We start from the raw sequence: 27,889 nt of genomic DNA on the forward strand, positions 1-27,889 counted from the left end.
AAGTCATATTTGAACTTTTGCCATTAATCATATATACATAATGTACCGTACATACATGTGATTCATGTATTCGAATGCATAACATAACTACAAAAGTGAGCTATGATTGACTGTAGGAAAGGCATCACTACCACCTACACCACAACAATTGAATCTCATTCTACTTCTGCAGCATAACAAAAAGCAGCAATATTTTGAGGTTCACAGCAATGAACATTGTTACAAATGAACTGCTTTTCCATTCTGCACTGCAATGTGTGTTTCTACTTTTAGTGTTACATTTTTGATAAGTTTATATATTGGGAAAAATCTTCTTATGCAATCTATGATCACTTACAGTAAAGTGTTGTAAACTTTAAAAGGAATCAGAATTTGATGGCAAAAAATCCTGTAACCATATCAAAAATTTAATTTTATACAGTTACCAATAATATAATTATGAATTTTTATTGTATAATCTAAAATGTTTTTACCATGTTTGTTTATGCCATTTATTGATATGTTTATGCAAAATAAAATGATAATTTTTTTAATTATATAAATATATTAATTTAAGTGACCAATTCTTCCTTGGAGAAAAGACAAGCTTAGATTTAGATGAAATTACATAGAACTTATTTATTATGAACTGTTCAAACACAACAAAACCGTTAATTTAAGTAAACTTCATAGTCAACTATATGACGAAATAGACGATTAAACCAAAACAATCAATTTTAACAAAAAGAAAAGCATAATTTTTCATCAAAACTAATCACAAAAATCTTCATTAGAGCAACAAACATTAAAGGAAGTTTTAGAAAATTTCCAATGATTCTCCATAATATCCAAATACTGTATTACATATTAGTAATTATTTTTCAATTCTTCAAAATTATTTAAACATGTTTAAAAAAAATGGAAATATTGAAGAAATAAAAAAATTATGGTAAGACATTTTTCAAATCATCCTACCAAATTTTTGCAAAAATGACCGTGAAATTATTTAACTATAGATGAGAAAAGGTTGTAATTGGCATTTACAACCTTTTCTCTCTAATAAATGATATGAAACTCTGAAAGTAAAATTTTATTTTATTTTTAAAAAATTGATTTGAACTTTTCAGACACTGTAGTATATGCTGAAATGTTAAATTTATTTTAAAAATTAAAAAAAATATATTTTTAAAGAAATTATAAATGAACTTAATGAAAATTCTTGAATGCTTATTGTAGTCTGTTTGTTTATTGTGATAATGAACGAAATGATGATATAATATATCTTATAATAGCGACAGATTAATAAATAGTATTAACACGTAAAAACACATAAACAGATAATGAAAATCTTCTTTACTCGCCATGTCCAATCACCAGGAACAAACTATGTGGACATTTTAGACTGTTTTACATAATTTGGCAGAGGCGTAGCCTCTAAAGAAAGGTCATCTCTGCTGTGGAGAATTGTTTGTTCCTGGTGATTGGACATGGCAAGTAAAGAAGATTTTCATTATCTGTTTACGTGTTTTTACGTGTTAATACTGTATTTCAGCCAGCCCTATTTTACAAAGATTAATAAATAGTTTAGTAGCAGTAATTTTTAAGTCAAAGTCTTTAGAAAATGACACTTCTTTTTACAATAATACAAGATAATTTTAAAAAACTGTATATAGATGATATGTAAATCATTGATGGCTTCTAATAAAATGTATTTACAAAATTATTTTTTATTTCTATTAAAAATAAATTGATATATTGAGGCTGGTCTCGTGTCTGATGATGGCGTGATAAGTCTAGAAATAGAGGCCATTATAGAGCTTGCCAATACATATATTTTTTATTTCATAACTAAGTAAGTACTGTGACAAATAAATTATAATATATAATAAGTTTTTATGTAAATATATGATAAATAACTATAATATCCAGTTTAAAAAAAAAGATGCTTTAGTTAGGTGTGATATTTTGCAAATCATAATTCAAAATTTATTTAGAATCAATGCATCGTTATGCATATAAATAAAAATCATGTGAATATGTTAAAACAAGATGTGTGTTAAACAGAGTTATAAAATAAAATACTTTTAGGTAATTATAAAAATGTGGAATCATTCTTTTCCAATTTATTATTATGTTTGGAAAATCTACAATATTAATAGTAATATAATCAGATTTATAAGTGAATAAAAAAAAAATTGAATACTTGTAGCAGACAGTAAACTATTAAGAAAACATGACTTTATAAATTTTAATAAGTAGTTTATAGAAAAGGTTAACAATTTAAAATATAGATTATTTTTAATTAATATAGAATTATTATTATTATTTGATATTTTCTGATTAATTTTAAATTCTTCTAATACCAAATTACTTAATGTATTAATAGTAGCAAAAGGTAGCCCGATTAATTTCAGTGATTGTTTGGTTTAGTAATTCTGACGGAATAATTTGTTAAGTTGGATTATTGTTATGTAAAAGCATTTTTGCATTATACTTAAATATAAAAGTTTTATTATTCTATGGTTTTATATATTTTAAAATTTATAAAATTATACTCAGTATCTTATTACAGAATTATTTTTTATAATGTTAATATTACTAATAAATTATTAATTAAATAATTTCTTCTCTTTAGAATTCATCAAATTTAAAATTGTTTTGCATCAGAGTTAATTTTTATCCAAATAAATATTAAAGTGTTAAAACTATTTCTATAAATATCTGTATTTTATTATTTAAATTCTGAAAATGTGTCTTTTTTTTTTTTAATTAGAATATCTGTTTTTATCTCAAATAAAAATTAGCTGTGATGCAAATAGTTCTTTAATTGCAATGACGATGATAAATATACATTTTTATTACACATAATTTTAAAAATTATATCAAAAATTAATAAATATAAAATACCGTCTGATGAATTTCCTGGATCATAATATTGATTTACAGTTTTGATTTAAAAAACTCTAAAGTAATTTACTTTATTATTTAAAATGAAACATTAACTTCATAAGTTAGTCATTAGTTTATTTCTTATAAAGTATTTTCTTACATTATAATAGAAACATTTTAAAATGTGGTGACATATGTTCTTTATTTAGAGGCTTCTTGACCACTTTCAAAAATAAAAACAATTAATAAAAATTATTGTAGGTGTTCTAGTCGTGCGATTATATTAAAAATAATGAAACAACTAAATGTATTAATGATGGAAGAGTTTGTTCTTAGAGAGAGAGATTTTAATATCTGTTGGTAAATGAATTGATTTGGTTAAATTATTTTTTTAACATCTGGAAAAATAGTAAAGCTATTTATTTCCTAGAAATTCAAAAACATGTTTTTAATTGCTGCTTTTATTCAAAACTTAGACAAGTAAAATTTTTTTCATGAATATTCTGAGTTATAATAAAATCATAATTATTGTTCAGGATATTCTGAAGACTGCATTTATTTGATATATTATTTAATCTAAGTTATAAAATATTGTGTATTTATATTATTGTTTTATATCAAAATAATTCATATTTACGTATAAAAATGTACGAATTCTAAGTCTTCAGACATATAAATTTTAATTTTTATGAGATCTTAAAATGTTTTAATTATTGTTTTGCTTAAAAGTAAGAAATTTATTAGGATTGAAAGATCAAATATAAAATCTTAAAAGTATAATAAACTTAAGAAATAAATTCTTGAAATATTGTGGTTAATTTTTAATACTCACTAGATAAAATAATTTCACATTAACCACTTTTTTCTATTATTAATATGTATTAATATAAAATAATTTAAATTATTATCTGTATTTACTAGTTGTGACAGAGATGGGAGCCTTAGATGTGCTTGGTACTTGTTTTCCTTGGTGTTCTTCTTCTTACCCTTCACTTACAAAGGGAGGGTCTCGCAGGCGTAAGCGTATTTCTTAATTTTAAAATATTTTTGTTTCTCCCATTGTAAATTACTCAGCAGTGAAATAGTTTAAGATGACTTACTTTTATATATACAACCTAAATTAATATCATTATTGCATGTGAACAGGAATAAGTGACTTCGGTAACAAAATTTTAATAAAAATTAAGAATGTCTTTCTATTTTGTATATTACATGGAAAATTAAAAACATGATTGAAATTTTATTATCATTATTTGTATTTTATTTCATTGTCAGAAATGATACTATTATTTTTTAGAAACAAATAATAATAACATAATTTTTATAAAAGAGCTTTTTATCTTTAAAATATTTAAAATATTAAACATGTAACATGAAAAGTTTTATAAATTCGGTTATCTTTTATAAAAAATATTCATTTAGGTGTCAGAAATTTTTTCATAGGAATACATTTCCTGATTCAGTTCTCTCTTCATCTTATTCAAATAAATTTTGCAAAGAACAACTTTACATTTCAATTGATATCTGATCTTAAATTTTTAATTTTTCAAAATTTTTTACTATTTTCAGAGAATATATATTGGAGTATATGCTCTTTTCCTGTATTGATTTTCTTCTAGGTTCATTTTTCCAGATTATGTAATAGCTAAAAATATTTTTTAAAGTGTTTTTAAAATTTTTTAGATTTTCTTCTAAAACTGATCATTGAAAATATAAACAATTTTTAACACTTACCATGCTGGTCCAGTTGATCTAGTTCCTTACCTGTGTGCTGACTGATTTAAGCATTTTTACAGTATTTTCTACTGAAAATAAAAAACAATTGACTAAAGCTAGGTAAAAAGTAAAAACAGTTTGATATTGGAAACATTTATCTGTTCAATACTAAATTTTGATGTGTGTGGGTTTTATTTTTATTTATTATTCTATAATGTAATTTGGACATGTTTTAGAGATAAAGATAAAATGAAAAAATTGAAAACTGCAATATAGCTTTAAAATTTGTATTTTTATGTATGAAATATATAGTACATCAATGAATTCATTCATAATAATGATGTTCAGTACTTATCAATACTATTAGTAGACTTTTTTTCTGACCACAGCTGTTTTTCGTAATTGAGTCGGTTTGGAAAATGTACATAAGATGGTATTAGCACTCTCAGAAATTTAGGAATTCAACATTTGTATTGATAATATCTAAAAAGTATATAAATTGTGTAATATCATATAAACTATACAGGTTTAAAATAATAACGAAGTTACGTGGCTTATTTGTATTTTTTCGATCTCAGTTAGGCCTAAATCATAATCATAACATTTTGTCAGATAAATCAATACAACCGGCACTATATTTGTTGATTTTTTATTAATGAATTTGAACAATTATTAGTTAGTACGTTAATGCGCCATATCTAAACTTAACTTATATGTTAAAAAAGAAAACAACTTGACATTTGCTTGCAAAATATGGCGACAAAATTCTGAATCAGATGATGATCGTGATCGGACAAAATTGCTGATATTTCAAATTTCTGAATAAATAGTGCCCACTATTTATTAACAGACACACTAAAATACACAAAGAAATCGTATTTTCATTGCTGAAAATGTATTGTTACGTTTTGAAGCTAGAAATTACAGGATATATCAAGAAATATAATATTACGTTTTTCGCATTTTGCGAAGGAATGCATAAAACGTAATATTACGTTTCTAGCATGGTAAGTGTTAAAAGACTGATTTTAAAACTTTTTTAAGAACCAAATATTAAGACAGAACATAAAAAGAAGGGTTTTGTAGTTAATCATGACAACAGTTTGATAGCACATTTTTGGAAGAAAGTTTCAAAAGTTGTTTGAAGTCAACACTGAAAATATTGAAAAATTATAATAAAGATGCTTTAATGGAGCAGAAAACTGCAAGAGAAGGTTTAATGCCTTCAGTTTTATGTTCTCATTATCAGGAACTGAAGAATTATTTGGTTCTTGAAAGCCCTTTTTCTGCTTAATAAAAGTATTTTTATTGCAGTTTATTAAAATTTGTTATACAAAAAGTCATTTTTAGGAGCAATTTAATTCATCTATTAAATAATCTCTAATTAGTCTCCAAAACCCAGTGTTTATTCCATAGTTACATTTAATATGAGCATACACTATAGATTGTTTTATTTGAGAGTTACTGGGAGAAAATTTGGAGAGAGAGTACAATAAAAAGAAAAGTTTCAATGGAATTCTAAAGCACTCCATTCTAAATTAAAGATAATTTAGTTTGGAATAGAGGGTTTTAAAAAAATGTATATAGTATAAGCTCTATATTTTCAGGGGATTATACTGCAAAACTTCCACAAATATGGAAAGGAAAAATACATTTAAGAAAATAAAGTGAAGGAATTAAAATAAATATATGGTTAGAAAATAAAAATACATATTTATACAGAAAATTTTGTTATTGCATTTTTAATCTCTCTCTCTCTCTCTCTCGCTCTCTCTTTCTTTCTTTTTATGATAGATTCATTTACAAAAATATAAGCAACTTGTAGTTACTGAATTTCCTTGTTGAAAACAGTTTGGTTGTTTAATTTTGTCTTCAAGTAACTTTACTTTGTTAACTTTTTTGATATTTTGTCCTAGATGTTTTTTTTAATTGATTTTGCTCATTTGCAAGGATAAAGAAAAATTAGCCAAAATTCTTCCCTAAAATTACAGTGCTGAAATTTCTAATGCATACTAATTTAAAATACAATTTGTATTATCTGCATAAGAGTATGTACTAAAAATAACATGAGAAATTATAAAGATAATATCAACTATAGCAATCTCATGATCAACATGAAATATGATAATAAGTTAATGCTCATACTTGCGATCTCACAATCTGTCCCTCCTAAATTGTTGTTTATTTTTTAGATCAGTTCTATTTGCCTTCCTTTGTTGTTATTTAATCCAAGTTCTCAGCACAAATGGACCATTTTATCATTAATATCATTGCCAGAGAAGTTAATTTTAAACTTTCTATTAAAGCAGCTCAACTCTCTATTAGTTTCTCTAATTATGTCCATTTGTTTTTCAAGTATATATTTTATTATTTTCATTAATAGTGATAGCACTTGTTTTCAGTTATCATCATTATGATGAAATAAATACAAGTAGAATATACACTCTGAATGAACTGAACTAAAATTGTCTTTTTACATTAATATCTAAAATATAAAACATATATAAATATATAAGAATAAAAAATTTTATTTGCAGGTCTGAATCTTAATGGTTTGGTGCATAATCTCATATGTTTGCACATACGAAAGACATACTCTGTTGTTAAATGAATTAAAAAATATCAAGCTTATCACAATAGAAATATTACTGCACTTTAAGTTCTTTCCTCTGCTGACTCAGCAATTATAGGATCTATAGAAATTTAGAAATCAACATTTAAATATAAGATAATCAAGTGATTGGAATTGCAGTCTGTCTCTATCACAGAAACATTTACTTAATATGCAAATATGTACATGAGTTTTTTTTTTTATTTGTGGGAAAAATTATTTTCTACACGTGTGAATATTTCTAAATTTTAGTGTATTTTAGATTTTATGTTTATTTTTTTATTTACAGATTTATTTTATTTATATTAAATAAAGTGTTTTTATTTATTTTTTTTAATTTTTTAATTAATCTTTAAAAATTTAAATACTAAATTTTTTAAAGATTTTGTAGTTCTTTTAAAAACTTGTTTTTTAAAATATTATTTTATTTTGTTAATGTGAATTCTGATTTTTTTTTATCGTACATATTGTGTTTTTAAAACATGTTTCTTATTTGATTTTTAAATAATTTTTCTGAAGATTAATTTCTATGAATGAATCATTTTTAAAAAACTTTTAAGTATTTCCTGTTATAATAAATCTTGAAACAAACAACATGCTTTACATTGTAGAGAGTCAAAATTCAGTTTATTCTGATTGATCTCGTCAAATAAACAGATTTGAACAAAGAACATAACAAATTTAAATAAATTTTGAACAAAATAAGTTTTTTAAAAAAATTTTTTATTTTAAAAATCATTTAATCAATCAGAATAAACTGTTTTAATTTCTTAAACTGTATGGAATTAGTTTTGTTCAATATTCCTCATAAAAATGGAGTCAGTTCTTACAAGGACGATTTCCTAATCCCCCCCCCTCAGTTTTTATCCATACTTGAGGATTGCTTTGTTTGCAGGTAATAAATTTAAATATCTCGCTTGATTATTTATTATATAATGCTCTGTCATAGTTTTATAAAAAATTGAAATTTTAAAATTTTTTTTAGTTGTAATTGATTTTATTTCTTTACTTGATTTGTAGCTGATTTGCTGTTTTCTGTGATTTTATAATCAAATAAATAAATTAATTAATATAATTATACAAGGCAAATATATTTATTTGATTTAAACAAGCATAAAACATTCGTGAAGTTAAGATAATTGCAAACTGTAATCTTTAATCATTAGCAGTGTTTTACATGAAAAATAAATATTTTTGGTCTCTTAAGCAGTCAAGTTAATATGAAGGAATTTCAACATTTTTAGAAACATCTTTAAGATTTATAAAACTGGTTTGTCTCCTTGTGTAAAGTTGTTTTAAAACGTTTAAATTTGTCATATTAACATAATGATGATTGCTCAAAACAGTCAAAAACATAAATTTTTATTGGAGAAAACTGTTAATGATCTATTGCATTGATTTATATATTAGGTTTGTGTAACATCTTTTAAACATCAAATAATAGAAATTGGATCTTTAGCATTTTTGAATTTATTAATTTTATTTTTAGAAATTTGTTTAGTGCAAATTTATAGGAAATATCAACAAATTTACATTATTTTTAATAAAATATGAATTTATTGGATTGTTTGTATAAAACTTGTATGAATTTGAATTAAGAAACTTCCTTAAAATGGAATTAACAAATTCAAAAAACAGTTTTTTCTATGATTATTGATTTGTATGTAGAATAAATTGCATAAATTTATGAAGTTGAAATATGAAAACATGAAATTAATATAAGCTAAAAATATACATTAAATATATTATTACGTTCATTTTTAGTTATTAATAGTGTAAAATATATTAAATTTTTTATAACATTTTTCTGTAATACTATATTTCTGTTTACTTACTGTAACTTTCTACACAACGTCTATTATATATATAGTTATAAATGTAAGTATAATTTTATTTTTACAATGGAATTCAGTCACATCACTTATTCCTAAAATTTGATTCTTTTAGAAAATATATAAATTTTTAATTTCTTTATTAATATAAGTTATTTTTTAAAAGTAAATGTCCTAAAATTATTTTATTGCTGAGAAAATTACTTTGCAAGGATCAAAAATTATGAATTATAAAATAAGTTTAATATCTCTATTATAGAGAATACTATAATTGTTTATAATATTTTAATTAAATATATTAAAACTATGCTAATCTTAACATAAAAAGTTTTTACTATTGCTGAATAAGGGAGCTTTAACTTTATTAATACAAAGCTAATAAAATAATTACTGTATTAATAATATAAACAATGGTATAACAAAAGTATGGGCAATGCAACTCTAGCCATAGGTGCCAATTGATTGAAGGCATTATTATTTTTATTTTATTTATTAAATCAATAATAATTACATATAGTTCAGAAAAAATGATTTGATAAAAGCATTTATTTACACACCTCAAAAGTGAAATTGCAAAACTACGAAGGAATGTGAATAGCCACATGCACATTGCAGGACTGGTAGAGATGGCAGAGATATGAAAATGGTTAAAAAAACAAAGATATGCAACAGACAACTGTTTATTCAGTAATGAATATGGCTCCTATGGGCAACTATTTGGGCCTCTATACAGCAAGGCATACTATCAATGAGGTGATTAATGGTTGCCTGAGGTATCTGTTGCTAAGCTGTGTTCACTGTGATGCATATGTCATCTATGGTATGTGGAGATGCACCTCATGTTGAACAGTGTCCCACAGGAGAGGGATCTAGCAAGGCTGTTAACGAGAGAAGGATGTAAATTCCATTCAGGCTGATGAGAGTTCATCATGCAATGTGTGGTCAGACATTATCTTGCTGGAACACCAAGTTGGATGTAGCCTGCACCAGTGGCTGAACCACAGGCCCCATACTTTGTGTAACCTACTGGTTTGCTGTCAGAGTACCAGAAATGTGCACCAGGGCTGTTTGCTGATCAAACATGATATTTGGTATGGGACTGGTATGATCAACCAAAACAGCTGGCATATAGCATTTCCTGGGATACTACCACCTCCATCCACAGCCATCATTTCTAAATAGACAGAAGTGGGATTTAGCGATAAACAATACCTAATGCTGTTCAGTTGTGATGACGATGCCACCATACCAGGTGTGCAACCTTGTGTCGAGCAGTTAATGGCACCTGTTGCTGATACCCATGTGTGCAACCTGTTGCAAATAGTTTTTGTTGACACAGAGGCATCCATTAACAATGACAGGCAACTTCAAATGTCATGTACCATGGCAAATGGGTCCTGATGGGCCATTCAGTTAATCTGCTAGTCTGTGTGCTCTGTTATTCACCAGTGCAACCCACATCCTCTTCAGTGTGTTTGCAAATGTTCCTGTGTTCATCATGTCACACTTCACTGGATGGTAACCTATGTCGTGTCCAACGTGCGTGTCAACTTCACACATCGACAAACTGAGGTCGTGCAGCTCCAAGATACGGTCTTATTCCCCAACTGTTAACTGGTGATATTCAGCTCACTGTCATATCAGGTATTTTTTGTTTCTTCAAAAGTTTGGCTGCCACAAACTGTCACTAATAGCATTTACAGTCTAAGCTGGCTGCTGATCTTTATAGCCTGAAACTGAGTACTACATGACCTGATGCATACTGAAACTTAACCATTTGCATGTCTCTGTTGCTTCTACCAATTCTGCAATTTGCATGTGGCTATGCACGTTTTTTCATGGTGTTGCAATTTCACTTTTGAGGAATGTACATACATATGTGTATAGTGTGTCTGGGAAATGACATCATCATTTTTTATTTTTATTTTTTGTTTTTGTAAAGGAGATATATTCACATGACCATCAAAAAAGAATGGTCCAAAAATCATCAGATACTTATAAAGAAATGCTCTGAAAAATGGCTTTGTTCTTTGCTGGTGGAGACAGAAATAGCAAAAATTTTCATTTTTCAACATAACAGTGCTCCCACTCATTTTGCATTAAATGCCCACAGGTGCTTGGACAAACTGTTTTGAGACAGATGGATTGGCAGTGGAACCAAAGTACCCCAATGGTAAAGTACCTCTCCCATGGCTACCAAACAATCACAATCTTAAATGCAAGACAATGCCTTATGGAGCTTTTTCAAGGAAGTTGTGAATGGCCCTGTCAAACAACAGAAGAGTTGCAAAGAGCTGAAAGAATGCAGCAATAGGAGCATTTTTACTTCTTACATCAAGTTATTTCTGCAGAACATCTTGGTATCTTGGTGCTATATCAGACTCTGCCATGATCACAATGGAGCTCATTCTGGTGTTGTGGACAAGTAAAGTATAAGGTATTGATGTATAATATGTCTTGGTATCTCTGTTACAAGAACATAAAAACATTGGTGGCATGAGTTCCTGGACACCTTGTATATATATCAAAGAAGTATTCTAAATATCATCATGTATGAAGGATTTTTTTACTCTTCACCATAGGTGTCAAACTTTGTTATGCCATTGACTATAATGCTTCTTATTTTTTGTGTGTGTATATTTTTAACTAATGAAAACATTTGTGTAATTTGTTATCTAATCTAAAAGGAACTTTATCATTAATCATATATTCTAAATATTATAAAACTATTTAATAATAATAATAATAAAACACTAGACTTTAATAATAACATTTACATTAAATGTGTCATATCAAACAAAAAATAGATATATTGAACACACATAACATGGTCAGGAACTTTTTAGATATAAATAATTATATTTAAAGTTATGGTCCAAACGTTATGCAAAATTTTAAAATTTGATATTTTGCTGAGTTTTGGTGGTAACATAATGTACTCTTTATAAAAAGTAAAGAATCATTCTGGATTTTTTTGGAAGGAAACTAATTTATTCGACATTTTAGTTATAACTGATTGCCAGATAGCATTCTATCAAAGGTGCTACAGAAGTGACATTCTATCATTCCATTGCTTATCTCATCTAGCAATCAATTCATGTGATCTGCATGTGGAGAGATTCATATTCTAAGTTATCAGTTTTGTCATGAACGGAAACCAAGATTTCCCAGCTTTCCTCTGATTTTTCGTTACTGGGTTACCTGAAGTCATAGGTATATAATGCCTAACTTCATTAGCTGTGTTGAAAGACTCTGACATCATGTTCTAGCTTTACTAATGGAAATGCTATTTAATACTTCCATTGTGTCTTATCACTTAGTAGGCTCTGCTCATGTATGATAGGTACCTTATTAAACACTTATCATTAGTCACCATGTGCAAGTTTGTAAAAATGTACAGTACATGCTATACAACATTAAGAATTTGGCTAAAGTGGCATTTGATGATCATAATTGTAACTAAAATACAGGCCAATTAGTTTCCTTTCAAAAAAAATTTCACATAAATATATACGTCTATGAAAACTATATTGCACTATTGTCAAAACTCAATGAAATATTGAATTTTAAAACAACCTTTGGATCCTCATTATATATTAGCAGCACACTGATGAAGCACTTTTTTATTTTTTTTTTTATTTGTGGTTTTAGGTTCTTTATCGCTCAGAGAGCACAAAAAGGTGCAGCCTTAAGATATTACAAAAATTGTCAGATGTTTAATGAAATTGCATTTAGAATTCAATCACAACTTTTGGATTTCACTAAAACAACAAGAATTTAATTCTAAATGCTAATTATAGAAATGAATTTAACTTTTTAGTAACATTTCAAAATATACTTAACTTTGAGAACACAATAAAAATTCAGATTTGTTTTTATTTATTTATTAAAGAATTCTTTGATAAAAAGTCTAATAAGACCTTTAATCAAAAATTTGCTTTTATTTTAAGATTTATCATAAAGCAGATACTTGCTCAGCAAATAATTAGTCTAATTCACAAAACAACACCTTTACTTGTTGCTGAGATAGTTTTATTGAGAGAACTAACGTTTTCGGCCTACTCAATAGGCCATCCTCAGGCTTAACTTTCGAAAATGGAACATTGCGTTCCATTAAAAGAATACAATTGTTTTAAAATTCAAAGCATCAGTAACGGAAAAAATAAAAAATAAAAAAGGAAGAACATGGTAATATATACAAATATAAATATACAATAAAATCGACATAGTGAGAATAAGAAGTAAAAAATAAAAAATAAAAATGAATCTACTGGTGATACTTTTTATAAACAGAGTAGCAAATTATTGAGGAATAATTGATAAAAAATGTAAATATAAGCTAAGGCAAGCCTACGAGTTCGTGATACATTTCTTGATTACAAATTTCCAAGCTATCAGTAGGCTGTCTGCGTCCCTCGCATTTATGCATGTCTCTTCCAACTTGCTTTTGTAAATTTCAATTTTTTCAGCGGTACTTGCTAACATTGGGGAGCTCAAGGGTTTGACAATAATCGCTTCCTCCCATTTAATTATTGAGCCTTGGGGCTGCGTCGAACTGCGAAAGTACTGTTGCGTTGGAGCCTTTCCTGACATCATACTTATGTTCTTTAAGTCTTATCCCTAAATTTCTTGTTGTGACTCCAATGTAGTCTTTTTCGATTCCTAGTTCTCGTGTTCTTGTAAGGGATTTTGTACACTCCTGCTTTTTCTTCCTTTTTAATGTGATCTTTATCACTTCTTAAGATTGTATATAGGTTCGGTGCTCTGTTTAGAACCATTCTGGTCTCCTTGCGGTTTGCAATTTCTTTCATAATGCCTTTTGAATTCTTGTAAGTAAACTTTGTGATTTTACTGGGAACGTGTTTTGAATTTCTTGCTGTGCCCATCTCATACTTTCTAACTATTCCTGCTATTGTGCTTTTTTTATATCCTAGGGATTCGGCTATTTGTATGATTCTGTCAGTTTCCTTATTTCTGTCAACAACATCGTCACAATAGATAAACGCTCTTCTGATAAGAGCTCGGAATGCTGCCAGCTTGTAACGGTACGGGTCGTTAGAATGCGATGGAATATAAAGTGGGCTGTGCGTTGGTTTGATGTACACGTTGGTAGAAAAATGCCCTTTTTTGAACACAATATTAATGTCTAGAAAATGGATAGCCAAGGAACTCTTTTGTTCCATTCTCAATTTTAGGCTGTCCTTGTTGCTGTTTTAGATTTATCATCAATCTAGTCATTTCTTTCAAAAATAATAGATCTTTAATCTAGACTCAGACTCTTTGAATATTGTATATCAAACACACCTTATTGCTGAGAGACTTTGTTTATTATGTTGAACAAACATTTTCAACCCATTCAAGGGGTCATCATCAGGTTATTGATGCTACTTGAACTTTTACAATAGTTTTTTTTAGAACTGTTTTTATCGAATCATCAAGGAATTTGAAATTAAAGCGTTTTGAACGTTATATTAAATTCAAAATATATAAAATATAAACTATCTAACTAGTCCATTAAATACTGAAATTGAACTAATCAAAATAAATAATGAAATAGTATACAATAAAATAAATACAAATACAAGCATAATAGGGTTTTTGCATCGACTGCATATTCTGCATTAAATTACGAATTCTTTTTGATTACATACTTCCAAGCTAAAGGTAAAATTGTGGCATCCTTATAATTCAAACATTTTCCAGTCAGGCTAGATTTTTAGATTTTGCACTTTTCTAATGTTAACGCAAGAGTTGGTGAACGTATTGATGCAACAATTCTGGCTTCATCCCATTCCACAATGAATCCATCTGTTTGTGCCAACTTTGATAACGCTGTTGAATAGTGTCCTTTGTTTACATTGTACTTGTGCTCTTTTATTCTTTTGTTTAGGCTATTGGTTGTTGCATCAATAACCTGATGATGAACCCTTGAGTGGATTGAAAAAGTTTGTTCAACATAATAAACAAAGTCTCTCGGCAATAAGGTGTGTTTGATATAAAATAATAGATCTTAAGAAAAAATTTTGCTTAGATCTATTATTTTTAGAATTTTTATAGTTTGCAATGTTATTTTTATAATTTATAGTTCCTGAAATATAAATTATTGTATGTTTGTTGAATCACATTACAAAAACTATTTTATAAACAAGTCAGTCAATTTTTATAAATTACTATATGGTATTTTTATATTATTAATTTATTTAGAAAATTCTGTCATGCCATTCATGATAATTTGGATTTATTCTCATATTTTTAAGCAATATGCATTATAACAGTTAACGTACACAATAAATAAAAAATGTCAGAAAATACAATTATTTAGTAATAGAAATTGACTAAAAACAATTTTTAATTGAGCAGTTCTGATTAAATAATGAGCAATATTTATTGTGACATCATCACAATGCTGAGTTGCAATTTTTAATCATTTTTAATTTATTTAATTTAAAATATATGCTCTCTACTTTAAATTAGTAGTGTCTTGCCCATGTACATCATACTTTTCCTGTTAGCAATAGTCATGCTAATCATCTATCTAACTTCTTTCAGGGGGAAATTTTTGAATTGAAGTAATGTGACTTCTGGTTTGCATCAGAAGTTTATATATAGTTAATCAGGTCCTCATGCCTTTAAGCTTTCCATATCTGATCTCATCCTCCATCTATCTAACTCCATTCTCGAGATTAAGGAAAGACAGATGGATGACAGTGAGAATTTATAGGTCTACAATTTTTTCAATTGCAGCCCAACAAACATCATCAGGTTCAAAGAATAAAATAAAAACAAAATAAGCAGTTACAAAAAGAATAACATGTAAATTTGAACTAATGCACATTTAATTTTAATATCTAATTAAATGTGGTAAAAGTATTTATAATTTAATTGTAATTATGGTAATTGCTAGATCAAAATGTTTTGTTCTATTTTAAGCTTCCAGTTTTACTAAAGTCTTCTACAATCCAATAAAAATTGAGTCTACAATAATAAGAAAAATAAAAAAAAACAATAAAATCAACAGAATCAGAAAAAGTTATCTTCTGTTTTGTGTAGATTTATAAAAAAAAATTCAGCAGTAAAATTGCTTAACTTTCCTGGCAATATTTTGTGGTGCCATCTGTTATGATATGCTATTTTAAAAACTTTTTATATTTTTAACTATTATAAAATGGCAAAAGGCATTTCAAATTAACATGCTGGCTGTAATGAATATGCAAGTGGACTAAGCTTGTTGATAGGATAATACATAAAAGTGTGAATCAAGATACAAACTGAATATTATTATTATTATCATCATTGTACAATTAAATTTTTACTAATTTTCTTCATAAATACTTTTGGCTTTCTTAAAAGGACATCCACAGGTTATCACATTAATCTGTACAAAAATAATTTGTTATGTATACAAGTAAATTTGTCACATATTAAATTGAAATAATTTTTCATTAACATTCTACTGTTTAGTTTTAAGTAAAGAATTTAAATGAAACAAAGTAAGTTTTTATATTTTTATAAATTTATGCTTGGTTGAAATTAAAACTGATATTGTAGTAAGAAGAAAAAGGAATGAAATAAAACATATTCAAAATTTAATGGATAAAGAAATGATTAGTTTTTTTTTTCATTATGATCATAATTTTACATCAGTTGGAGAGAGTAATACTTCATCTGAAATTTGTTAAATTTGTATTTTAAATTGTATCGCAACTAATACTAAAAAATATTTACTTTCATTGCTTTAAAAATCAATTCTTTAAATATTTCTTTGAAAAATATAGAAAAGTTTTCAGAAAACATGGTGTTATACTAGCAGCCAAACTAAAAAATAAAATTAAAAACATCAATAGAAATAAAATTAAAAATTACAAAATACTAAACGAAGCAGGAGTGGTATATGAGATAAAATGTACATGTAAAAAACCAGCAATATACATTGGAGAAACAGGAAGGCAACTCAGAACCAGAATGAAAGAACATGAAGCAGCAATTAGACTTAAATATAACCAATCATCATAGACAAATCACTGCAGCAGGTTTGGATGCACAATCAATGAAAAAAGTGTAAAAATAATCCACAGAGAAAAAGACAGTTATCTACATAAATTTAAAGAACACTTTGCAATTGTTAATAAAAACAAAACCTTAAAATAATGACATGGAGATTGACAACATATGGGAGGAAATGGGAGGGACTAAAGAGCAAGCAAACAGAAAGAAAGACAGTTAGAAATACTCTAGGGCAGGGGTGAGCAACCTTTTTAATCAACTTAAATTTTAAAATTTTTTGGCGGGCTTCACATAAAGTAACACTTATTAATAATTTACAAAACTTTATTTATAATAAACATTAGAATAAAAAAATATAAAATTTAAAAAAAAGTAAAGATTTCATATACAAATTTTAATGCAAAATAAAAACAAACAAGAAAAGAACAGAAAAACGAATTTACTTGAAATTTTTAATGAGAAATTTGGCACTGTTTTTTTGATACAAGCTGATCAATATCAGCCGGAATTGATGAGGTAGCTACACGTACGCAGTTTCTAATCGTGCATCACTCAGTCTTGATCGGTGGTCATTTTTGATTAATTTCATGGTTGAAAATAATTGTTCGCAAACATACGTACTTTCGAACAGAGACATCATTTGCTTTGCATTTTTCGTCAAAAGTGGAAATTTCTCAGGGCTCACATAAGATTTATAAAAATTTTCGGTTTACTGAGAAAAATGCATTTTTTAAATTGGTAATTATTCTGCATGTCAATCACTTCCATTTGAAAGTCTTCGGAAACTGTATCCACATCGATACTAAATGGCGAGGAAAACATTTTCATGGAAACCGCTGTCTTCTCAGCTTTGAACATTTGGAATCGTAATTGAAATTCGTTGATTAAAATGTCTATACATTGTGCGTATTTTTGAGAAGTAGTAACGTTTTCTTTTTCTAAATGTGGAAAGTGAGACATATTATTCTGCAAAAGATGCTGTTTCCACAATTTTAATTTGCGCTCAAAGCCCTGAATTTTATCATACAAATTGTGAATAAACTGTCTTTGCCTTGTAGTTCCACATTAAGATCATTGAGATGCTGAGTCGTGTCAATAAGAAACCCAAAATCGCACATCCATTCTTTATTACCAAAATGAGGAAAGGCATATCCCATCATATCCAAGAACAATTGTATTTCGCTTTTTAAGTTGTATACTCTTTTTAGCATTGCACCTCTACTAAGCCAACGTACGTCGGGTATTAAAAACCACGTCGCCATATTCAGTTTCTAAATCTTTTGGGAATTCTTTAAATTCACGATGATTTAACGCGCGCGACTTTATAAAATTGATTAGTTTAATTATTGGTTCTGTGACATTTGGCAAACTCAGTCTTTTCGCACACAAATTTTCTTGGTGAATTATGCAGTGGTTAACGAATATTTCCCTTCCTGTGACCTTCTTAATGTCTTGAAATAACCTTCCTGATACTCCTACCTCCATGCTTGACATTGCTTGTGCTCCATCTGTCAATATATCAATAATCTTTTCTAATAAAATTGAAAAATTTTCCAACACAGACTTTAGTTCATTGTACAGGTCTTTGCCGGTTGTAGTCTCTTGCATTGGAATCAGTGAACACAATTCTTCGGTAATATTAAATTTGGTGTCAATACCACGTAAAAATATAGCCAGTTGTGCTGTATCGCTAATATTGCAACTCTCATCAAGTGCCAAAGAACAATATTCGAATTTTGCAATGCGTTCACAAAGCGTTGTTGCTATGTTCTCGGACAAGTCTTCAATTCTCCTTGCAATGGTGAATCTTGATAAACTAATGTTTGAAATAATATTTATTTTATCAGGAAATGCTATTTCTTCAACAGCAGTTACACATTTTTTTATCATCTCTCCATCCGCAAAGGGTTTCATTTTTTTTGCCAGTATTTGACTGACAACAAAACTAGCCTTTACTGCCGTATTTGATAAAATAGCTTGATTTTTAAAAATAGCCTGTTGGTTTTCCAAGTTTTTCTCCATTTGATCAAACTTATCTATCCGGAGTTGTCCTGTTAAGTTTTTATATTGTTGTTCATGTTTTGTATCGTAATACCTTTTTATGTTACATTCTTTTAATGTCGACACAGTCTCTGAGCATATTAAGCATACAGCTTTATCTTTGACGAAAGTGAAAAAATAATCAAATTTCCACTTTTCTTGGAAATGCCTGTGCTCATTTGCAACCTTCTGTTTTTTTTGTTTGCTTTTCCGACATGCTATTATGGATTAAAAATTTGAAAGTTAAAAAAATTTGTAGGAAAACTTAATATTGAATAAAAAAACTCTAATATTACCTTTTTGACAATAATATTGCACTCACGCCTTTCAAGAAACACAAAAATTGCTAAAATTGCTAGTTAACAGCTTACCAGTCTGACTGATTTATGTGACAGAAGGAAACACAAACAAGCACAGACACGGCGCGTTTGTATTGCATTTTTGAACAAGTCGCCGACAAGTGAGTACCTTGTCACAAAAAATTGTTTCGGTTTAGTATATACTACCATTTTATTATAATTAATTTTATAACAAAATATTGATGGGAGAAAGTCGATAAAATAAATTCAATTTTAGAAATGCTTGGCGGGCCGCATAAACATGTTTAACGGGCTGCGTGTTGCTCATCCCTGCCTTAGGGGATACAACATCAACACCGCATAGCTGTATGTCTAAACATAAAATAGGTTAGTTTACTATTGTGTAAATATATCCAAATAATGGAAGTTGTAATAATAGTTGTAATTTGTAAAGTTGTAATTTTGCTGTAATAATCACTGTAATAATTGTATTTATACCAATTGGTGGAAATGTAACACCTGATGAGAAGTGCAAGTTACACAAAAAAAATCTTTCATCTGAAATGCACAGTGAATAAAGAATAACGAAGATGACACTTAGAAGTTTTTGTCTCTGATGAAATGCGATCCAGACAAAAAATATTGGTTAACTTCTTCAGATTTAACCTATGAAGTCTCATCAATTTTTTTGAAGACAATATTTAAAGAATTGATTTTTAAAGCAATATAAAGAAAACCGCACCATTGATATAATACATATCTATTCTTATAGTATTTAATTTCATGTTATAAAACATTTGTTTCAAAATTTTGCTATAGTTTATTAAAATCCTTTAAGTGCAAATGTATCACATTGAGCATTATATATCTGTCATAGATACATAGGATGTGAAAATATATATCTTAAAAATTATAAAACAAAACTATGAGTAGTCTTATTTTTTTATAATTTTTTTTTTTTTTAACTTAGAATGAAATGTGTAATTGTTTAAAAAAGAAAACACATTCTTGAAGAATATTTAAGCAAATTGTAGTCACCATGTTAACTAATGACCATATTGATAAGATATTGATGATGGCTTATTGTGTCGTCTCAGTTATGTTTAAAATAATTGTTTGAATCATATGGATTTATATTGAATATATATGTATGTAGGTGTGTGTGTGTATATATACCATGCTAGGGTAAAGTGATAGCTGGCTGAGTGCCATAGTGAATGATTGTATATGCAGTGAGTGTAGGAGTTGTTCCTAGTTTGTACTCTGAGTAACTGTGGATGGTTATATCAATAATTAAATATATCTGAAAACAAAGAATCACTCGGAGTCCAGGTAACATAACTGGCAATACATTTGCACAGTAAGTGGGCATTGCGGATTCGAGTCCCGCTCTGGACTGATTTGTTTCTTCTAGAATATTCTACCTGACAACTTTAATTAATAGATAATGAAACATAATCTGTAGAAAATTTTTGGTGAAATTTATTTTTGTTCTAATTTGGAGATTTTCAGTGAAATCATTATTTTTTCTCAATTATTACTTTGAAAATTATTTTCAAAATAATTTCAATTACTGTATTTTATGGCATATAAGATAAACTTTTGTTGAAAGAAAAGGCTGAAAAAATTCACTGTCTTACCATATTTTCTGACTGGCATGCTGGTCTATTTGGGGAGACTATGAAATCAGATATTTCCTTATGGTAAAAGCCAACATGCCAGTTTATTTCAGGGGTATGCTTGGCATGCCAATTTAACTGAGGTTATACATCCCTCTCTAGAGGGCGCATTAGAGAAACGAACAAATTTTTTTTCTAAAACTGTAAAACTGTCAGCATTACATCAAAAACTACGATTATAAGTTTAAATTTTCTTTATTTTGTCTTCTTTCTAACAACATAAAATATTTTTGGAATTTTGAAAGTGCTTTTTTATCACAATATCTTCTAGTCTGAATACCAGTATTATAAACAATCTTGTATTCACTTGTTTAACCTTTGTTACCGGTACTGCTTAAACTTTGGAAAACAAACATTTTCAGCCTCACCTGAGGCCTGCTTCAAGTTAAAAGAAAAAACCGGTTTCCAATCAGTACTGGTGACTGGTTAAATGAGTGGGTACGAGAGTGCTTTTTACATATGTATTTTGTTGTTATATTTTGTTGTTATTTGATTAAAAAATGCAAAATAAACATATTAAATTTAAGAAACTCATTTAAATGATTAAAACTAAAATTTGATATCAAGTAAATATAATAATTATAATAATAAAATCATAAGAATCATTCTTAGTCTAGTTTAACATTGTATTTTTGAAGATAACTAGAGATAAAATTCACTTAATCACAATTGTAACTTATGAGAGTTTTTAAAATAAACTTAAAAAGTAGCAGATTAGATAATTTTTTAACATCATATAATAATTGTGTATGTCATAAGTGTATTTTTCAACTTGTTAAGAATAAATTGCAATAAAATATTGTAATTTAGATACATTAGTAAGATTTATCATTATGTATTTAAAAGTAGCACTCATTATTTTGAAATGTGAGCAGAGACCAAAAAAGAAATTTTTTTTGTCAGGGAAAAGCAAACTTAAAAATAATGTGGAAATTTACAGACTTGTTTATTTCTTGCTGACAAACATGAACATTTCTCTATATATTTTGAGAACTTGTGTGTAATATTGCCCAACTACACACATTCTTGAAATTCATAAAGAAATGCTTGCATTTCAAAGTGTTACTAAGACTTCCACAGCAATGGTGAGTTTGCTGTTTATTTCCTTTACAACAAAGAAAAGTTCTCATCTTTTATTCTTGTCTGTGTTCATACTTCAAAATGAATACTAACATTTTACTACTCTTAATGAGTAATTAAATGTATTGCAGTTTTTCTTAATATTGTTGACAGACATATCATATTACTGATTTGCTTGTTAAGAAATTTGATTATTTTATTGTAAAAATACAATAATTTTTAAAATTGTTTAGGTATACAAGTTGAACCATATCTAAAAGCCCTTCATATCACGTTAGCATACCAGTTTCAGCCAGAACATTATTCAACATTGGAACGATTAACCAAAGATATTGATACAGATGCAGCAGCTTGCTGGGAACTAAGATTATATTCACGTGATACGAGAATAAAAGGAAATGAGGTATAATTAACATATCTTACTAATTTAATTCATATTTAATAATTTCAATAAAATAGTTAGATTTTTAGTACTTTAAAGTTTATTTAATTTATAGCTGAAAGGACTAGAAATCTAACTATACTATAGTCTCAATGTTCGTGGAGTGTTTGGGAATTCACTCATTTGAGATCAGAAATTTATGGACCAAAATTTCAACTTTCGTAAAAGGTTTTGATTTTTTGGGAAATGAAATTGTGTTACAAAAATAGAGATAAATGAAGTTGAAGATGCCAAATTTTCTATACATTTTTAATCTATGCTCTGATTCTTAAATAAAATTATCCAAGAATTGTTCCACAAATTGTAAAGCACTTTCTTTTGTTAAACAACATGTTTCTTATGAAAGAAGACTAAAAACTAAAGGATACATGTAAAAACAGGTCGTAAAACACTTTCAGTTTAGTTTCAACAATTTAATAGGTGATTTACTCAAGCAATAATAATTTTCCCAGTCATTAAGTACTCCATACTACACAGGACAAAAATTTATTCATTATAGCTGTAAAGTTGCTTGAATTGTGAATATTTACATGCAAATATGTTTCAACTGAAACAAAATGAAGATTTGCTTACAATAACTGTGATGAACTTATTGTAACTATTCATAAAAATAAAAATCAGACTATCAAAATAAACATAATGATATCAAATATCAAATTATTTGGTAGTTTAATTGAAATATTGCAAAAAATAATTTGTAAATTCTGGTGTTTTTAGTTTATCCATATACAGTAAAATGTTTTAAACTTTAATACCAAAGAAATGAAAAAATTTCAAATTGTCAAAAATTTGAATTATCTATTCTTGAAAATTAAACTAGTTTTCTGCAAGTTTCTAGTATTCATCAGTATTCCATATTCTTTGCCAATATCACATTTTTCTTTATTTCATTCCTTTAATCATTTCAAGATTTTTAAGCTAAAGATAAATTTTTGAATATTCTATGCTTAGAGATTGTGAAAACATAACTAAAAAATTCTGCTATTTAGATGCTGCTATTTAGATTTCTGTTCCCGTTCCCGGGCACATGGCAAGTGGAGGTTACAGGTTTAAGCCTCGCTGCAGGCCAGTTCTTTTATTTCAGAAGGTTCTAAATTTATTTAATATTTACTTAAATTATAATTATTAATTTAGATAAGAGATGGCGCCTAACGTCTACCTCTAGTAACAAATTACTTTATATCAATCATCTAATTAGCCAATTTATAGCCCAATTTTTAAGGCGATTATTGGTTTATTTCATTGGATTATTAGCAATCATTGGCCGATTTCATTGTTAGTGGTTTAGTATACAGTTCCAGTTTGTGTAAGTTTTTTATGTAGGATCTACAATATTATTTAGCAATAATAACTGATAAAGTAGAATTTGTAAACAATATACTCTACGAACCAATGATCAGTGTTCAAAAAAAAAACAAACAAAACAAAAATTCATCACAAATGTTTTCTTTGAACACCAATCATCGATTTATAGGGTATGTTGTTGATGATACTCCAGTGTTGTGTGTTGTTTAGAATTTGTTAAGTTATAAACTGATAAGTGTGCTAGTTGAAGAAAATTTTTATAATGTTGAAGAAATTGCAAAGGAAATATGAACAGAAATGTAAGAAATGTCTATCATTGGAAAGAAAATTTCAAAAAGAATCAGAAAAGTCCAAAATGACTAATGCCAAATGATGCAGATTGTATACAGAGCATAAGAAAAATGCATTAACTCCAACAATATTTTGAGTGCACTGCTTCCTGAACCAATATATAATGACTTGGAATGTGTTGAAGTCATTGGAACTCCATTGACAACAATCTGCTTTTCTGCTAAAACTCCATTGCTCCCATTATAAGTTTCAAGGAGAGATGGGAAAAAATGTAACGACTTTGAATAGATTCGTGCTGTTAAGCACATGTTAATGATTTCTCCCCCTTACAAAGTACACAATTTATTCTGTTTAAATTATTTTTAATTTTCTGCCTCCTCACTTTAAGAAAATTTGGTTTCATGACATAATGTGAATCTTTTTCTTATGTATAAGAAAATTTCATTTTATTTATGACATAGAAATGGCATAGATAATTATGTAAATGTAAGAAATAGCCAGGTGTAAGAATGCAAAGCTGATTTATAAGCGGGCACCCACCATCTACAGTGCCCTCAGGAACGATAAAGATAGCACAAAAGCGGATGAATGCTCTGGGGTCTATAAAATACCATACGAAAATGATCAACTGGGCCTGAGTAAAGAATACATAGGAGTCACTAACAGGGGCTTAAACAAAAGACTAAAAGAACACATGTATGACATCAGTAAAGGACACTGCACTACCACCTTATCAAGAATGGCACAAACGGAGGGATCAGTAATTAATTGGAATGAAGCCAAAGTTATCAAACAAGTACGCTCACCATCGTTAGCATTAACCATGGAAAAATTTGAAATATACAGATCAGGGACAACAGGTAGATGTTTGAACTATAAAGACACAATGAATTTGCTAACTGCGTGGAAATTCATGATTGACAAACACCCCATTTAATCGAGCATACAGCCTATCCTCATCCCGTATAGAATATAGATATATATTATGTCAGCTTACATCCCTTATTATTTAGCAGATCAATACGTTTATTTAATTAATTTTATTAATGTTTTTATTATTGTTTATATTTTATATTTTACATGGAATGTTCCAATGGTTTTTTAAAAATTTCAAATATCTTGCGCATATACATTCGATCCTGCATGAGATAACATTCCAAAAGTAAAAATTGCTTGAAGATGACCTGTGGAACAGGTGGAAAACGTTTGCATTATTAAATTAATAATTTCTCAGAGCTATAAGGTGTCTGAGTACTAAAATTATGTAAATGATTTTACACAAGTTTTTCATTTTTTGTAAGAAGTGAATAAACTGTTTTTTAATAAATAAATTAAAAAATTATATAATTGTGTGCAAAATGAACTTAAATAGATGTGGCCAAATATTACATAATGGAAAGGAGAAATGCAGAACAATATCATAACTGGTCAGGGAAAGTTGGGAAATCACAGATGGAATTACCTGTATGGAGCCTGTATGTATATAAATCAGTTAACTACTTGCTACTTTCTCATTTAAAGTTTTATTTCCAAATTATGAGAATGTCCTTTATCATGGATATCAGGTATTTTAATTCAAATTAGTTTTGAATTATCTAAGTTTATACTAAAAATTCAAACTTAACACCAAATTATATACAAATTTTAAGGTAAATACTGGTGAGTTCAATTTATTGAATAATTTGAATAGATTTGACTGTATTAAGTATGTTTAATATTACATATTGGAGATTATTTCTTTAATCAAAAAATAAACAGAAATAGCACAAATTAGAATTGAAATGTTATTTAATATGAATGTTTCTAATCAGTTTATTAATATGAACATTAAAATATTATTAAAATCTAAAATTACAAAGTTTTATGTAAATACATTTAGAACTAAACAGCTGAATTTGTAATGTATCTAAAGATAAAACTTGGATATTTTTAGAAAACATTTAATATAATTAAATGATACATGATTTTAAATTTGTCTTTGTTTAATCTTACTTTACTTTTATGTTTTTGATAAGAAATTGAAGTGTTAATAGTAAAATAAAAGTAAATTTGCACTTTATCTAATTTTTTGATATTAGATATTTTTCCTTTAATACAGTGTAATAGCATATATATTTTATTTTGAGATAGACAAAAACAAAAAATCTTAATTTCAAAAATATAAGTTAGTAGTGTTTTTATTCACTATTATTCAAACAAAACAAAAGAAAGATATTGAAGACTGTAGAGAGGAGGAGGAATGTTAAAATTTACAAAATCTAAAGAATAATAAGAATAAATCTAAACAACAATAATAATAATAATCAAGCTTAAATCAAGAATAATAAAGATGAAGATGCTTTTATTTTGATTAATAAAAAATATGCAATTTTTTAAATTAAGCTTATTTTTAGTTTAATTTATATTTATATAAAAATGGATAGTTTTCTTTCTAAATAGAATTGTTGAATAGAAGTCTGAAATACAATAGTAAATAGATATTAGATGATAAAAAAATGAGTAAGAAATTATAAATATTAGATCTACCAAATATTTATCTGAAAATATATTTTTATGGTAGGGCTTTAATTTTTAATAATAATATCTGATAGTTTGTTGAAACTTATTCAATACAGATTTTTAATTTAAATAATTTTAGGTGCACAAAGTGTTATATTCTCATGTTCCACAAGAACAAGATGAATTAGAACTTTTAATTGGTGATTATGTTTATGTTAATGCTGATCAAATCAATAGTTCCGTTGATGGTTGGGTAGAAGGAACATCATGGTTAACTGGCTGTACAGGATTCCTTCCAATAAATTATATTGAAAGAGCAGCTGAATCTGATGCTTGGACCTTACACAGGTAATATCATAATATTTAACGTTTTTTAAAATTATATATTTTAAAATATTAAACAATGAGAATTTGTATCTTTTGTACTATTGAAGTTTTTAAGAGTAATTTATTTCATAAATTTTTAGAGTAGCAAATATTTTAATAAAATTGATTATAAAACCTGCTATTAATAGAGATAAGAGAGAAACTACAATATTGTGATATTGCTTATCAGTTAAAGTTACATTGATAAATAGTGTTTATTTTAAATTTTTTGGCCATATTTTATATCACTTTAAAACCTCAAAGCTAAAATTTAAATTTTATATTTGAAGCCCTCAGGGACATATAATGCTAACACTCAGAATCAAGTTTCTGATGTAATTGAGTCTAAATGTTTAAAAAAATCCTAAAATTGTATGAATATGTGTGTTAATATTTTTGCTCTTCAAACATTTCCTGTAGATGTGACTGTCGTCTCATGCTCAAAACAAAAGATTATGATTACAGTGGAACCTCGCACAAGTATTTTGCATGATGAGCAAAACAAATTGTAAAAATCTGCCTTGCATAATGAGTGATGAGGAGAGGGGAAGTCCCAAATTGTGCGCATGCGGCATGCTCCATCAGTCTGTGTTTAGCACTCATCCCGCTAGCATCTTACTGTTGCTTGTAATCACATATTTTTCCAAACTTGTGTTCACACATATTACTTATAAACATCAACAACCATAGCCCGTTATATAATAAACATGCCAAACGATATGCCAAATTCTTGGGTCATTAAATTTAATGACAGATTCTAAATTAAATTTTAGAAATGTCTGAATTAAAAATTAACTATTTATAATTATTAAATTTAATACGAGATGGAAACATAACTGCTTACCTCTAGTCAAATT

At 27.4% G+C, this 27,889-nt stretch overlaps 2 protein-coding genes across 3 annotated transcripts in view; both read left to right on the forward strand.

The window, feature by feature from the left end:
• Positions 1–27,889, forward strand: part of LOC136980973 (transmembrane protein 50A) — a 240,695-nt gene that overhangs the window by 98,583 nt on the left and 114,223 nt on the right. The gene's annotated exons all lie outside the window — the stretch shown is intronic.
• LOC136980965 (ecdysteroid-phosphate phosphatase-like) overlaps positions 1–27,889 on the forward strand; it is a 104,219-nt gene that overhangs the window by 54,096 nt on the left and 22,234 nt on the right. The window contains exons 5-7 of one of the 2 annotated variants that reach the window (XM_067277165.1): positions 3,790–3,885; positions 22,363–22,532; positions 26,806–27,014. In XM_067277165.1, coding sequence (XP_067133266.1) covers positions 3,790–3,885; positions 22,363–22,532; positions 26,806–27,014 — 475 coding nt within the window. The remainder of the gene's footprint in view (positions 1–3,789; positions 3,886–22,362; positions 22,533–26,805; positions 27,015–27,889) is intronic. The other variant, XM_067277166.1, reaches the window with a different exon arrangement.

The sequence above is a fragment of the Centruroides vittatus genome, unplaced genomic scaffold (assembly GCF_030686945.1).
Source record: "Centruroides vittatus isolate TY-2023 unplaced genomic scaffold, ASM3068694v2 contig_738, whole genome shotgun sequence".
In the NCBI taxonomy this organism is placed as follows: Eukaryota; Metazoa; Arthropoda; class Arachnida; order Scorpiones; family Buthidae; genus Centruroides; species Centruroides vittatus.